General features: G+C 38.8%; 2 protein-coding genes across 2 annotated transcripts in view; one reads left to right on the top strand and one right to left on the bottom strand.

Annotated features, from left to right (window-relative positions):
* CLVS2 (clavesin 2) overlaps window positions 1-15,655 on the top strand; it is a 97,596-nt gene that overhangs the window by 51,583 nt on the left and 30,358 nt on the right. The window lies entirely within an intron of this gene.
* On the bottom strand, window positions 8,453-10,805 carry LOC102495673 (histone H3.3-like). Its single transcript, XM_006161622.1, has 2 exons — window positions 10,644-10,805; window positions 8,453-8,845 (listed from the first exon to the last, which is right to left on the bottom strand). The coding sequence occupies exons 1-2, from the start codon at window positions 10,803-10,805 to the stop codon at window positions 8,453-8,455; spliced, it is 555 nt and encodes a 184-aa protein (XP_006161684.1).

Here is a 15,655-nt window from a genome sequence, read left to right as displayed (position 1 = left end):
CCACCAAAAAGCCACTAAGTCTGGGACTCAAACCAGGGTCAGCCATGTGGGAGTCTAGCATCTTAACTACCATGCTATCTGCTGGTCCCTCCAAGTCTATTAATTTATACTCTTTATTACAATATGTTAATTTTTTTGATATATTAACTTAATATTATATTTTGATTGTTTTTATCATTAGGAGTTCTTTGAAAATGCCATTTTAATGGCTCCTTAATATTACATATTATAAATGCATTATTCATTTATTCACTCTTTTGTTGAAGTAAATTTAAATTGATTGCAGTATATCCCTAATTACAAATGTAAAAATGAAACTTTTCTTTACATAATATTTTGCCAAAAATAATAATTTCCTTCTAATTTATGTCTAAGAGCAACATTAGGGGACATAAGGAGTCTATTTTAAGGTGTCTTTCAGAAGAGTTTTACCGATTTATGTTCTCTCAACAGAATATGACAGCTTCTATTTTGCCAAACCCTTCAGCATTGTTTCATCATTAAAAACAATCCTGGCTAGTTTCACGTGCTTGACACAGACAGGAGTGTCCTGAAATATCCATTAGAACGCTTTGCCTGGTTCTCATTATAATTTGCTCTTCTCAGTTTCTCTAGCTGAATCTCTGCTGCTTAACTCCCCTTTGGCAATGTTGGAGATGAGATCATCAGCACTTCTGAATGTGTGTTATCTAAAGTAGTTTAAAAGTCAAGTGGGAAACCTAATCCATTATTGATATATTAGCTGAAATAACAGTAAAGCCTTCCTGCTGTCAGTGGACATGTAGTGTGGAGCTATAAGCCCCAATACGGGTCATGGAAAATTACTACCTATTCTATTTTGATTAAAAGTGGCACAATTATCTGCCACGATTCCCGTGCATTCTGTTTTCATGAAAGGGCCTCACTTAGAGCATGGTGATGGCATGTTTGTGGAAGGTCGTAGTCTGGCTCCCCATTCTCTCCTGCTGTTGTGCTTGATTGAAATTGGTACTTCATGGATGGCGAAAAGGCGTGAGAATGACATGGTGTGGTGATTTCCAGGCTGTCACACTCCTTGATTGTTTCAGGCACACACCAGCAGTGAGGGACCGATTTGCTTCAAACTGTTAACAGTGTTCTCTGACAGAAAAAGGAGCTGGTGACACCACCACCCCTGTTTTGCTCACAAAAAAGAGATTTTCTTGCCTGTTCAGTTATATAATGACTAAACATGTTACAAATTCTTTTTTAGTATTGATTTTACTTTGGGAGGTAGTTTTTAGCTGAGTAAAGCTCTTTCAAGGGAGAATATTTTATATATTTTACTCTAAGCTGTCTCTATTTTACTATACTAAAGACTCAGATATGCCTTTCTACATGCAAAGTTGATGCCACCAAGTCACCATTGGAAACTGAATTTCATCCAGGTATACTGACCTTTCATCTAAGTCTATCACCGTGGTGTTCCAGGGTCCTGTGGAATGCTGGCGTTGGTAGAAGTTTGTGTATGAAGCATTATTAGCTGGCATCAAGTGATCAACTGTGGGCACAGGAAAACAATAACAAAGCAATGATTTGGATATTGTTAGAATACACCTGACATCGTGAGGCAGCCTAATCTGTTCTAATCCACACATTTCAGAGACCCAGACCATATAGTCATAGTATAATCTAGTAAGATTTATCTCCATTATTGTCCATCCAATCTACTTGATAATTCTATGTGTGTGACAGAGGAAGGCACAGGGATACTTGTGCTGACCAACACATTTATCTTACAGTGGAGTCATCACTGGAACTGAGAACCGATGAGTGTACAGATTCTTTAAGTATTGGTGTTCAAAACATTGCAAGAAAAGAGAAAAGAAAAAAAACAGTAACATTGTGGTCCTCCCGCCCTCTCTTCCCCCATAGAATCAATATATATTTATTTATTTACAACTGATAATTTAGTGGTAAAAGAGGAAGTGAGGTTATTTACTTAGATTAAAACAAACTATATTAAAGTTCTTTTCTTTCAGATTTTAAAAACAAAATAAAAAATGTGGAAATGAGAGCCCACACCATGGCAGAGCAGTAAGGCACTGCTTAAGAGCAGCCAGAACCCATGTGGCAACCGTGGTTCAAACTCCAGGCCCAGGCAGACTGAAACTCGCCAGACATACACGAGACTGCCCAAGATCTGACTGAATAGAGATCTGCAGGGAGGGGATTGTGGTGCAATTAGACCCTGTAGAGGGTGCTCATCTCTTTCTCTCTTGAGCACACACACACACACCCTACCGTAAATAAACAAAAATAAAACTGGAGATGATTGTCTACATTGAGATCATATTACTGGTAATAATGTCACAAAACTCTCATTGTCACTAGGGCTGATGACAATCATGTGCCATCTTAGATGAGGAAAGAATAACTCCTTTGTCTTTCTCTGGGCTTGTAGCTTCATCAATTAGAGCAGCCCTGACCACTTTTTTCTGAGTGGCCTGGGAAGATTCTTCCTAGTCCTCTTGAGTGGAAGTTGAAAAACTCTCCTGTCCAAACATTTTTAGTTTCCAAATATTTATAGCCTCTACCCCAGGAAGGTGCACCCAGAACAGACTCTACTCAAGGAAAGACATGCAGGCTGTGGGGCTCCAGCCTGGGCCTGTCTAGAGCAACAGGAGGGCCTCCCCGCCCACCCAGGGCCTTCCGGGGGGTCAGGCAGAGGGTGCTAGGATGGGCCCCCTGCCTTGCTCAGAGACTCAGAGGTCTTATCTAGGTATTTCCCTGTGGGCTGATGATCTACCTGCTCTGGTGGAATATAGGGACAGGCAAGGCTAGAGGCTTCTAGGGGACACCTCTAGGGCTGTCTTCACTCCAAAAGTCGAGAAGGAGCACCCTTGTTCAAGGCTAGCTGAAGTCAGGATCCTTTCTGGCCCGATCCTCCTGTTCCCTGAGGTGGAGGCCCACAGGGGCCAAGGCAGCTGCAAACTGGGAGGAGGGTAGAGGGGAGCTGAGGTCAGTCTTACTTGGCTATAAAATAAGTATTCTTTAAAAAAATTTTAATAAAATAAAATAAAATAATTAATTCATTTTAATTTTACCAGAAAGAGACACACAGAGAGAAAGTGAGAGAAAGAAAGGAAAAGTGAGAAAGTAAGCCACCAGGTCCAGAACTTGAACCATGATCGGCCATATGGGAAAGCCCAGTGCTTTAACCACACACTACCTGCTGGTTCCTAAAATAAATATTTATAGCTGATTTTAGAATTAACAAACGCTGGAGACCAATTCTTCTGCCTTTGAAATCTTGGTTCTAGACTTGCATGTCCTATGACACATGCCCACCCACAGTGTAAAAGACATGATCCTTGAAAAACTTAGACCCCAATGGCAGATTTCCTCATAGCGCACACTGAGATTTGTCCTTAAGTTCCTCTAAGTTTTACTTTATGCAGTCTGCCGAGAAGACTAAGGCAACACTGTTGCCCTTGGACATCATTTCTATCAAACTTAAAAGGTATAGACAATAAACCAGCCAGAGGACAACCTCAGACATAAGTAAAAAAGGACAAAGCTGGCATGTCTCTAAAGTGGAAAATAAAAATCAATAGAAGAGTGACAGGCAGAAGATATTTTCTAGAAATTAGTGTCATGATTTCTTCCTTAGCCAAATGTACACAAAGGATGGGAGAAATGACTATTTTTATTTTAAATTAAAATGTCAGAAATGATACCCATACTTTTGAGTAGAGCATATTTCATTGACCACCATTAAGAGAACTATATAGTGGGACCAGCAGTTAGCGTAATGGCTATGTCGCTGGACTCCAATGTAGTCAACTGTGGTTCTAGTCCTGGACCCAGTGGCTTAAACTCACTCTGGGAGCGTGTGTGTGCATGCCTAAGATCCCAAGAGGAGAATGGAGGAGAAGGGATTGCAGTGTGGCCATCCTGGACCCAGTGACTTAAACTCACGCTGGGAGCGTGTGTGTGCATGCCTAAGATCCCAAGAGGAGAATGGAGGAGAAGGGATTGCAGTGTGGCCATCCCCTCTGGGGGATGATTTCTAGCTTTCTGTCTCTTTGTCTCTGATTTTCTGTTGAGCACACGTGCCCTATAGCAAAAACCTCTCCAAGAAAAAAAAAAAAAAAAGAGAGAAGAGAGAACTATATGGTGATGTACTTGTTTTCATAGTAGACAAATTAAACAATAGCTGACATTTTGCCAAGGGTCTTAAAACACATGCATACTATAAAGTATGTTAGAGGAAACCTGATACACCAATTTTAAGCTTAAAAACTGAACCTTGGGTTGGATGGTGGCACATGGTAAAATATGACACTGTGAGACTGACCCACAGGAAAGGGTGGCAAGTTCACAGCCAGAGATCTTCCTGAGCACGTCAAGCACATGTGTACCCATAATACAGTTGGCTGGGGCTGGGAGTGGATTGTGGCATTGGAACCCTGGTGCATTGGCTTTACTGCTCTTTCTCTCCCTCCATTGCTATGTTTCTCTTGCTTATGGAAAGAATAGGTGAATTTTTTTTTTTTAGAGGTTTTTGCTATAGGGTGCGTGCGCTTGCCAGACAGACAGACAGAGAGAGACAGAGAGACAGAAAGCGAGAAATCATCCCCCAGGGGGGATGGCCACACTGCAATCCCTTCTCCTCCATTTTCCTCTTGGGATCTTGGACACGCACGCACACGTACCCGGTGTGAGTTTAAGCCACCGGTCTGGGACGCGAACTGCAGTCGACTACATGGGAGTCCAGCGACTTAGCTATTACGCTAACTGATGGTCCCAAGAATAGGTGAATTTTTAAAAAATAAAATTCAAACTTAAAAGGTTATCTACATTTTATTATATATTTCAATTAAAAAATTTTGGGGGCTGACTTCGTGACATGGTGGCTAAGGCAGCTAGATTCCATGTGGCTGACTGTGTGATTCAAGTTCTGAGACCTGAGAAACACACCAAGCATTTGTGCACGTGCCCAAAATCCTTAAAGGAGGGAAAGGTGGAGGAGAGGGGATTACGCTGTGCCCGTTCCCCAGGTGGTTGCTTTCTCCTCTCTCTCCTTATATCTCTGTCTCTCATTCTCTCTGGCAGGCAATCAGGCACATGTACCTCTAGCAAAAAAGAAAAAGACAAAAAAGGATTTCAGCATTTGAGAGGTCAGAATTATTTCAAAATATATTCGTATTTTAAAAACTGAGCATTCTAAAAGGAATTTTACTTAAAAGTCACATATTAATGAGAACTTAAGATACTCTCTAATTGCTCTTTTAGATGATCCATCATGATAAATCCATACTACTTTCTTAATACATTAAAATGTAGATACTCTCCTGACTTTTTGGATAAGGAGACGAAACCTTCACTTGTTAATTTTTGATTCAGATGCCGAATTCCCACATGGCTGACTGTGGTTTGAGTCCTGGACCTGTCAGCTTGCTGTCTCACTTTCCCTCTTTCTTTCTTTATCTATGATAAAATTTAAAAAATAAGTAAATACATAAATAAAATAACTCTTAAAAATGTAGATAATGTTTTCAACAGAATCACAAACACTTAAATATGTGATTTATATGAATTTTGTTTCAGAGATTGCTCATCACTAGAAAGCTTTACCAAGTGCTGACTTTACAACACTGTTATTTATTTTTGGAGGATGATTTGTCTCCTGTACTAGGAATCAACTGTTCATTTTTTAAAAACCATTCAATTAATTTTTTTTCTTTCACCGATGACAAACTTTTAATTCTTAAATAAACTGCTCTTAGAAAATGGTACTCCTTGTTGTTTTTCTATACATCAGAGCCATTATTTTTAGCAGATGAAATCTTGCTTCTACACAATTCTTTGCATCTGCCAGAGTGTGTCTACCTGCCTGGAAAGCATGAGATTTTAATGAAGAGTTAAAAGTTAAGATGATGGAGGTGAAATATCTTCCTACCGCTGTACAATCTCAGTTTAAACTCATCTCCGTATGAGGGTCAGGATCTTTGTTTTCAATCTGTTATTTGCATTCATTTGAATATGGCTCATTACCAGTTATAAGACAAGCACAGAAAAAGACATTCCAATTAGCTGCTAATTAAATAGTTTCCTGGCTGTCTCATCTCAATCTGGCAGAAGACATTAGTTGGAATATTTGGGTAAAAATCTTTGTTTCTCTCATGAAAACAAGTGAATGATTTCCCTGGCTCTGCCTGTCCACTCATGAGACCGAATATGTGGGATCACAGTTACAGTACCATGATTTTCAGTTCCAGATTCTGCTCAGGAGGTTAGTTATGGAGGATGGGAGAAAGCATTTGGACTAGGAAAAACATGAACTCCTTCAGGAATCTGACTCTTCTAGAAGCTGGCAGGACATGTATACATATTGCTAATTCAACATTTTGAAAGATGATACCAATTATACACATGCTATTGTACTAGCCAGAAAAGATACCTCCCAAAAGACATATTTAGAAAAAAACATAATGCTAGCATTTAATACAAACCAAACTTAGTACATATAAACACATGTGAAGGAGACAAGTTATGATGCTCCTAAGGGAACCAGGTGTACCAGTAACTACAAGAATCAATTGTATTTTCTACACCAAAGCACACTTTCAAAGTGAGCAATATTGTGTATGTTGTACATCTATTGGCCATTTAAAATAGCTATTATTATAATGCCAAACCACTACAGAGAATTTCATGTCATTTATATAAAATTTACCTGAGAAAAATCGGAAGTACACACCGAGATGCTCTGAGTACTGCTGTTGACTCTGGTTTGTAAGATTAAGAGTTATTTATTTATTTATTATTTATTGTTTTAGTGATTTTTGTTGTAAGGTACATGCATTCACCAGAGAGACAGAAAGTGAGAAATTACCCCCCAGGGTGGATGACCTCACCACAATCCCTTCCCCTCTGTTGTCCTCTCAGAATTTTGGGCATGCATGCACATGTACCTGACATGAGTTTCAAGCTACTGGAAATGGGACTCAAACTGCAGTTGACCACATGGGAGTCCAGTGCCTTAACCACTATACCATCTGCTGATCACAAGAATAGCTTTCTAATTTTTCCTCCATATTCAAAATTTTGACAATAAATGTGTTTTAAAAGCATCCATAGGTTTCACATGGAATCAATATACTTGGTAGAAAAAAATTAAAAAAATAACCATATGTTCAGTGATAAAATGGAATACAAATTTTAAAATACAGTATGGCAACTATTTTCATAGACATTACTGTATTAGGTATTGGAGGTAAAGGGGATTTAAAGCACACAGAAGGATGTGCATAGGTTATGTACAAATACCACAGTGTTTCGTACAAGGGGATTAAGCATCCATTGATATCGGTATCCCTGGGGGTTCCTAAACTATTCTTCCACAGATACAGAAAGACAGTTATAATGCCCTGTTTTGGATCTTAGTATAACTTCATGGACAGAGATATGGAATTAAAAATAAACTTTCTAGGTGCTGGATGCTTTAATTTATTATATATGCATTTTTCTATAGCACTTATACTAGTTGAAACTGTTTAAAAACTATGAAAAAGAGAGGGAAAAAAAGCTTATAGACTTAATTCCAAATAGTAATTTTCTACCTATGTTCTTACTAAGGACTTGCCTTTTTTTAAAAAGCATTATTTTATTTAACTTTATTTATTTTTTTTATTTAGACCAGAGAGGGACAGATCAAGAGAGGGAGAGAAAGAGAGAAAGTGATAAAGCAAGCGGTCAGGTCCAGGGCTCGAACTGGGTTGGCCATGTGGAAATCCAGCATCCTTAACCAGCACACCACCTGCTGGCCTCCTAAGGACACTACTTAACACAAGTGGGGACATTGGACAGTTTTACGTGTGAAACAAGATCAAAGTTGTGTATTTAAATCTCAGAGAATGATGGAAAAGTTTGTTTTGTTCTCATTTGTGTCTATACCTGATTGCCTCAGATATTGTTTTGATTTATACTATTCACAAACCTGACAATATTACCTGTAATACTACTATTTTAATATCTATCTATCTCTACCTGTCTCTGTCTATCTATAGCTATCTACCTACCTACCTGTCTATATCTATCTGCATCTATCATCTGTCTATATCATCAATTTATATTTATCTATCTATGTCTAGCTGATCTATCTGGTATCTATTTTTTTTTCAGAAAAATTTAGCAGTTCATTTATAATCATTATAAAGTTGAACTACTGAAACTTGTTCACTGAAACATACTGACTTGCACTAGTGCTTTACATCCCCACATTTATATTAAAAATTCACACACAAATAAAAATGGAAAAACTGCCAATACCCGATTTCTGGCCTCTATTTTCCACTTGCAGTCATATACTTGGATACCTTTTGACCCCATGGGAAAAAAAAAATAACGTTCAGAACTACCAATAACAGGAAAAAGAGAAAAAAAAAATTGTTTTTGAGAATGAAATGTTTTCCATCGTAGTGGGTTCTTAAGCACGTTCTCCATGTATGCGGTGTGCCAGCTGGATATCTTTTGGCATAATTGTTAGACGTTTGGCATGGATACCACACAGTTTGGTATCTTCCAAAAGGCAAACCAAATAGGCCTCACTTGCCGCCTGCAAAGCACCAATAGCTGCGCTCTGGAAGCGCAGATCTGTTTTGAAATCCTGAGCGATTTCTCGCACCAGACGCTGGAAAGGAAGTTTGCGAATGAGCAGTTCAGCGGACTTCTGATAACGTCTAATTTCATGGAGTGCCACAGTACCTGGCCTGTGACGATGAGGTTTCTTCACTCCAGTAGAGGGCGCACTCTTGCGAACGACTTTTGTAGCTAGTTGCTTCCTGGGTGCTTTACCACCGGTGGATTTGCGGGCTGTCTGCTTTGATGAGCCATGGTAAAGAGACCTCCCTACTGGGAACCAGCAGTTAGCGTAATGGCTATGTTGCTGGACTCCCACGTAGTCGACCACGGTTCGTGTCCCGGACCCAGTGGCTTAAAACTCACGCCGGGCGCGTGTGTGTGCGTGCCCAAGATCCCGAGAGGAGAATGGAGGAGAAGGGATTGTGGCATGACCATCCCCCCTGGGGGGTGATTTCTCGCTTTCTGTCTCTATGTCTCTCTCTGTCTGTCTGGCGAGCGCACGCGCCCTACAGTGAAAATCTCTCCAAAAAAAAAAAAAAAGAGACCTCCCTACTTAGCCCCCTTCTGAGCCTGGAGCTAGGCGAGTTTGAGGCGGTGCTGGTGTTGGAGAGCAACAGCAATGCGGTGGCTGAGAACACAATGGCAAGATGGCTCAGCATGTTATCTGTTTTTCCACTTGTTCAAGCACGGCCTAACAAGAGGGAGAGGAGAAAGCAGTCCTCATAAGGAGTAGCCATGCTGTAATCCCTTCTCCATTTCTTCCTCCTTTCAGGATTTTGGGCATGCACATGCATGTGCTCAGCATGTTTCTCAGCCATTAGGTCTGGGCCTCAAACTGTTCAGTGGGCCATCTGGGATTCAGCTGTCTTAACCACCAAGCCACAGAGCTGGCCCAAAACACAATTATTTTATCAAAATTAATTTTAAAATGGGGGCCAGTAGAAAATAAGTAAATTATAATAAAAATAAATCTTCAAGCGATGTAGAATTTCATATAAGTCTAGATAATAGTAGCTGAACACAACCTAGTTGTCTGATAGGGACTAGATAAGTTCATTCCATTCAAGTCAATACTGAAAATTGGCTACAGATCATAACCCCAAAATAAAGCACACATTTATGCAATGTGATGTCTTTCTGTGCCTACACACATACAGAATCTCCTCCAAAACTAAAGCATAAACACTATGTTTACTTTGCATTTTGTACTAAAGAAAATATCTATAAAAAATAACAAAAGAGGTAACTGTCATGCAGGAAAGCAGGACAGCAAAGATAAAATTTAAGAGACACAAAATGAAAAGGTATCTGTTGATGAAATCTATATGGCAATATTCCAGACTAGACTAATACATATTCTATTCATGCTTAGAAAAACCAGTTGGTATGCTGTATTGATGTACACTAATTGAATGTAAATAAATATAATAATATAAAAAGCAAAAAAATGCTCACATTTTTTGGTAGATGGGCAGATACACTGTAGATAGTTTAATCTCATTTCCTATTTATTAAAAAATAACTATGGGGCCAGCAGGTGGTGTGGAGTTTAAGGCACTGGACTCCCACATGGCCGATCATGGTTGGAGTTGCAGACCTGGCAGCTTGAAAATCATACTGGGTGTGTGTGTGTGCGCATGAGTGCCCAAAATCCCAAGAGTAGAATGGGAAAGAAAAGATTAAGGCATGACCATCCCTGCTGGTGAGTGATTTCTCACTTTCCCTCTCTCTGACTCACTCTGGTGAGCACATGCATTGTATGGTGAACATCAAGGCAAAAAATAATTTAAAAATGTGAGAAATATGTTAATCTCCATTTTTTTCTTTTTGAATAGCTGAATATTTGAGACAAACATGCTTTTGCTAGAAATAAATGAATAATTCACTTATGTGTGTGTTTATATATAATTCATATAAATATATTTTCTCCATATGTAGTATCTATAGTGCCAATGGTGAGAAAATAGAGTATTGGCCTTGATTGACCCTCATTTTGCAATGATTTTCGATGGCAGACTACTCTTGAGGAAACTCACATATTGCATGCGGAAGGTACTTCTATATCCATCTTCTCTTAAAGAGGGATATGTATTTGAATATATTGTCAACAGAAGTTTGTAGAATTGCTGAATTCCACCAGAACCTTTGTGGGCCAACTTCCCACTAACTGAAGCTTTCAGGAAAGACAATCTGTGCATCAAGCTCAAAGTGTTCTGCTCAGGGAAAAGAAAAAAAAGAAATAGGAGTGGGTGAAATGGCAAAGCTTTTGGAAGACAGAAATTTTATTAGCTTTTAAATTGTCTCCAATGAAGAGAAGTATGCCCTACAGAGTCAGAGATCAGCATATCATATGCTATTATTTTTGATAATTATTTTGCTCTATGAAATGCTATTTCAGTCAAATAACTGATCATTAAATCATATTTTGAAATTATTTGCACAGTCATTTCCATGTTTGTAAAGTGTAGCTGAAAGTGAATGTGATTGCCTTGTGTCTAGGAGGTGCATGCAATAGTTAACAGATATTGTTGGCTATTAATAATCCTATTAAAAGTTGTTCCCATTTTAAAGATTTGGGAATTGTGACTGAGAGAAGATAGTTTACTTAAATAGTAACTATCAGAGCCTATTGCACTTAATGAATAGTCACCTAGCTCTGTTCTGGGACATGTACACACATTTTCAAAATGCTAAGAATATACAAAATGTATCAGGCACAGTTTGGCTCACGATTCAGAACACAAAACAGAAATTTCTCTTGATACTTAAGAAAATTGAGTTAATATAAGGAGTTGGTGTTTAAAACCACATTGGAAGAGCTGGAGCAATGGAAGTTATGGGAAGACTGCTACAGAGCTCTTGTTTTTGAGGTCACACTTATGTACATGTGATTTTGAGGTCAAGAAACTACTGTGTCACCTTTGCTGCTGCTGTTCCAGAGATCTCTGACCTCCTAAGTGGCACCTAGGAAGAGGAAGACGGAGTCCAGACACTCACTGCTACAGATAGGCTTTCATCTAAAAGCTTGCTTAGCAGCTGCCATTGTGAAATAAGATGACTGTTGCATCCCTTGTTCAAGTGCCTCTCACTGGCAGACCTCTCCCATTCAGAATCATGTGTATAACCTTCCATCCTCTGGCCTATAGCGTAGCTTACAACGAGTGGAAAGGTATACCAGGGCAAACATCAACAGACCATATAAGAGAAGAATGTACCACCTCTTCACTCTAAGAGCTGTAAGTTTCATAGTGGAGGCAGACAGATAAAGAGATGATTTCCAAGTCATGTGGCAAGTGCAATGAAGGACTCAAGTAGTGTGTTACCAATGTAGGAAGAGGTTTTCATGGGTGAGTAGAGGAAGAGGAGAGACCAGATCTAGAAAAGCTTCTTGGAAATGATGTTTGCTGGACTAAGTCATATCGAATTACTAAGAGAGACAGAAAGCCATGGTAGGTGTGTGGGAGAACAAAGTCCTCAGGCTATAAAACAGCGTGGTGACCACAGGCATGAGTGGGATGTAATAAAGTGACATGCAGTGGAGCTAATGGGTTCTGGGTTTTACAGGGATCACATTGGCATCATGTGCAAGGTGAATCTGAAAATGCCTGGAGGTATGGTGTAAATATTGAAAGATTTGGGGCATAACCAGAAATGAAGAGCCTAACAGCGAGGTAAAGAAAAAAATCAAGAGTTATGTCCATCCATGTTTTGGACTCTGATGCTTGAGATATGGCATTAAGTCAATATTTTAAGCTGGATCAACTAATTGCAAAATCAAGGCTTTCCTTGTTCTTTCATTCTGTGCAACTCTGATCCAGTACTGATCAAGTTATTGATCAGGTGTCCATGAAAGCCCATGACATCAAGTACAAGTTATATATGTTGTATGCATATTGATTTTGTTGGGAAAGAGAGATGTGTGGCCTTCTTATAATTCCAAAGTTTAAGAATCACTTGAAAATACAGGCAGAATGGTACATAAATTTGGTCCAAGTTGAGACTGGAAGACTGTATCCTTCAACATGGAGAGAACTTTTCTGATACTACACACAAACATGCTGCACACGTGCACGCACACACACACACACACATACACACGCAAAGAATAATTTGAGTTAAGACTTTTGACTGAAGAGCTTTCATAGCTTGTGTTCACTCAGTTTTGTTCTGAAGATCAAATACTTTCAGAAGTATATTTTAAAATTATTCCATAGTTCTGCTTCAGGCAATGCAGCAGGTTAAATGTTCTTTTTGAAAATTTTCTTTCTGTCTTCTTAGAGAAAGAGTGACTGCCAACAGGTTCATCACGCCACAATCCGCCCACACCCCCCGGTCTCAGCTGGCCTGGATCACAGGCATCTGTGTATGCCCAGTGTGCTCAGTGAATTCTAATACAGACCCAGTATCTTTCTTATGTGAGTCCAGTTGCATCACCTTAGTGCCACTGCCTGGCTCCACATGAAAAATAAAATAAAAATCATCTTGCCATAAAGTACCAAGATGTTGGATCCATTACATCAGACTATTCCAGACACAGTGCTAACCTGTCAGAAACATAAGACAACTGTCTCTGTGCCAAACACACACAGAAATCTACAGAAAGCAAACAAAAGAGTAGGTGAGCTTGGACAACTCTGGAGGCAAGTGTTATCCACTGAAACCTAGAGCTCTAGGGCCTAGTGGCTTCTGGGGCTATGGTGCTCAGAAGTAGAGATTAGACAGACACACACTGAGGGGCGGTTGGGGCAAGATGTGAGACCCTGCATTCCTCCCAGTGCTACACCCTTTGGTAAAGACTGTGCTACCTGCTGGCCAGGAGACCTTTTGGAAACCTCTGTCTCTCCCATATGAAGGTGGAAAATGGTAATAGTAACACTATCAATATTAATCATGATGATGCTGGTATCTCCTGGTAATTGGAGGCCACACGGGTCTCATTTGTGTCTGAGATCTGACTAAATTCTGCAGCTGGAGAAATTCAAAACTGGAAACTTAAAGTCCTTTCAGGTTGATACACCTAAAATCATCTTGACATGAAGTACCAAGATGTTGGATACATTGCATCAAACAGTGCTAAACTGTCAGAAACATGACAAGTGTCCCTGTCTGCAGGTCTTGTCTGCAGAAAGGCATCCTCAGGACAGCTCCTTCAGGATTGTCATCAGTTAACAATAGCCAGATGTGAGTTACCCATAAAGACACCAAGAACTAAGTCTGCAGAGATAGTAAATAATAAATTAAGACCCTTCAAAATTCAGAAGTAAAATATATGTGTATGAGATAATTATGTTATTGAACAATGCTATTAATTATGATATTAAACAAAAGTGAGTAAAGCCCAAACAATTAAATTAAGGTCGCATGATAAGGTATTCTATACCCATGAGAATCTTTTTTTTTTTTTTTTGCTGAGAAATGAGAAAGCTTGACATTACCTAGATGCATTACTAGGTAAAATAGAGACTGTAAGTTGGTATAATAACTACCTATTTTGTAAAGTTGAAGTATATTCACTCTGACTCAACATTAACACTTGAGAAAATACTATATATATATATATATGCTTGAACACACGCAAGAACTATGTCTAAGAATGAAGTCTGCAGGGCAGCAATGCTAATAATGGCATCCCCCTCCCCAAACCTAAAAACAACATGCATGGATGTAAGAAAATAAGTTAGAGTGTACTATATAATGGCATACTATACAGCGGTGGCAGTGAACTATAGAGCTACTCATAAAAGGTAGAGACATCAAACACAATGAACCTCTGAAACAGTGTTATGTGTCAGCTGAAGAATACATACACTGTGATGACATTTTTATAGGATTTAAGTTCTTAAAAAACTTGATATATTTTAGAAGTACATGTATAGTAATATATAAAATAGAAGAAATATAATGGATAAAATATATGAAATTAATAAAAGATTTATAAATATAAAATATTTATAAAACAAAATTAAAAACATAAGCAAGAATCATAATATGAAATTTTAAAATGTGAGGAAAGTGAAAGAATATGAATACAGTCAAATCAAAGATATCAACCATGTTCTATATGTTAAAAATATATGGAGAGTGTTTACATTAGTTTTCTCTTTGTTGTTTATATACATTATCTTCTTTTCATGAATAAAACTTTTTAATTTAAAAACAGACTATGTCTGCATTTTTATCTGGCTCATTTCTACTATTGTAATAACCTCTTGATGAGTGAAAACTCCATATTTATAAAAATAGTAAGACACTGGCACTAAAGGAGACACATTTTTCCTTCAACTCTTTTAATGTATTTATTTTGAAAGTTGCTTTATACTGTGCTAGACTCAGAGAGAAAATTTGTCCTATAAAATAATGTTCATTAGCTTTGAAAACAGGTATGCAAAACCATTAAATGAATTCACGAATGCTAATAAGTGTCCTAAATGAAAAAACGTTGTTTTTTCTTCTTTAATTTTGCCATAGTGAGTGTGCACTTTCCAGAGAGAGTTAGAGAGAGGGAAAGTGAGAAATCACACCTGGGGAGGATGGCCATGCCACAATCCCTTCTCTTCCATTCTCTCAGGATTTTGGGCATCATGCATGCACACACATCTAGCATAATTCTCAAGCCATCAGGTCAGGACTCTAAGCTCAGTTGGTCCTGTGAGAGTCCAGCACCTTAACCACCACACCACCTGCTGTCCCCACCAAAATGTTTTAATAGGATTATGCTATGTCAGGCAGGTTTCTGACTAGAGAGTCCTATTCAAGAGAACATTAAATTTTAAAAAATGGGCTGGGGGCAGGAAGTGGTGTGGAGGTTAAGGCAGCTGGATCCTACATGGCCAACTACATGGTTAGAGTCCTAAACCTGGGAGCTTGAAAACACACCAGGTATAAATGTGTACATGGCCAAAATCCAAGAAGAGAATAGAAAAGGGATTACATTGTGGCCATCCCCGCTGGGGAGTGCTTTCTCACTTTCTCTCTTCTCTGCTTCTCTCTCTCTGTATCTCTATATCTCTCTTGTGAGCACATGTGCCCACTGTCAAAAAAACTCTCA

This window comes from Tupaia chinensis, unplaced genomic scaffold, assembly GCF_000334495.1.
Source record: "Tupaia chinensis unplaced genomic scaffold, TupChi_1.0 Scaffold138683_1, whole genome shotgun sequence".
Lineage (NCBI taxonomy): Eukaryota > Metazoa > Chordata > Mammalia > Scandentia > Tupaiidae > Tupaia > Tupaia belangeri.
The sequence above is the reverse complement of the archived record's forward strand: the minus strand, read 5'-3'. Positions and strand labels throughout refer to the sequence as shown.

What these genes read in the sequence shown, in the direction of transcription:
- LOC102495673 (XM_006161622.1), bottom strand. Translation starts at nt 10,805, where the DNA reads ATGCACAGATTGTCTTTCCTGAAAGCTTCAGTTAGTGGGAAGTTGGCC. An exon ending in GTACCTTCCGCATGCAATAT is followed by an intron (nt 8,846 to 10,643) that starts GTGAGTTTCCTC and finishes GGCTCATCAAAG; the next exon opens with CAGACAGCCCGCAAATCCAC.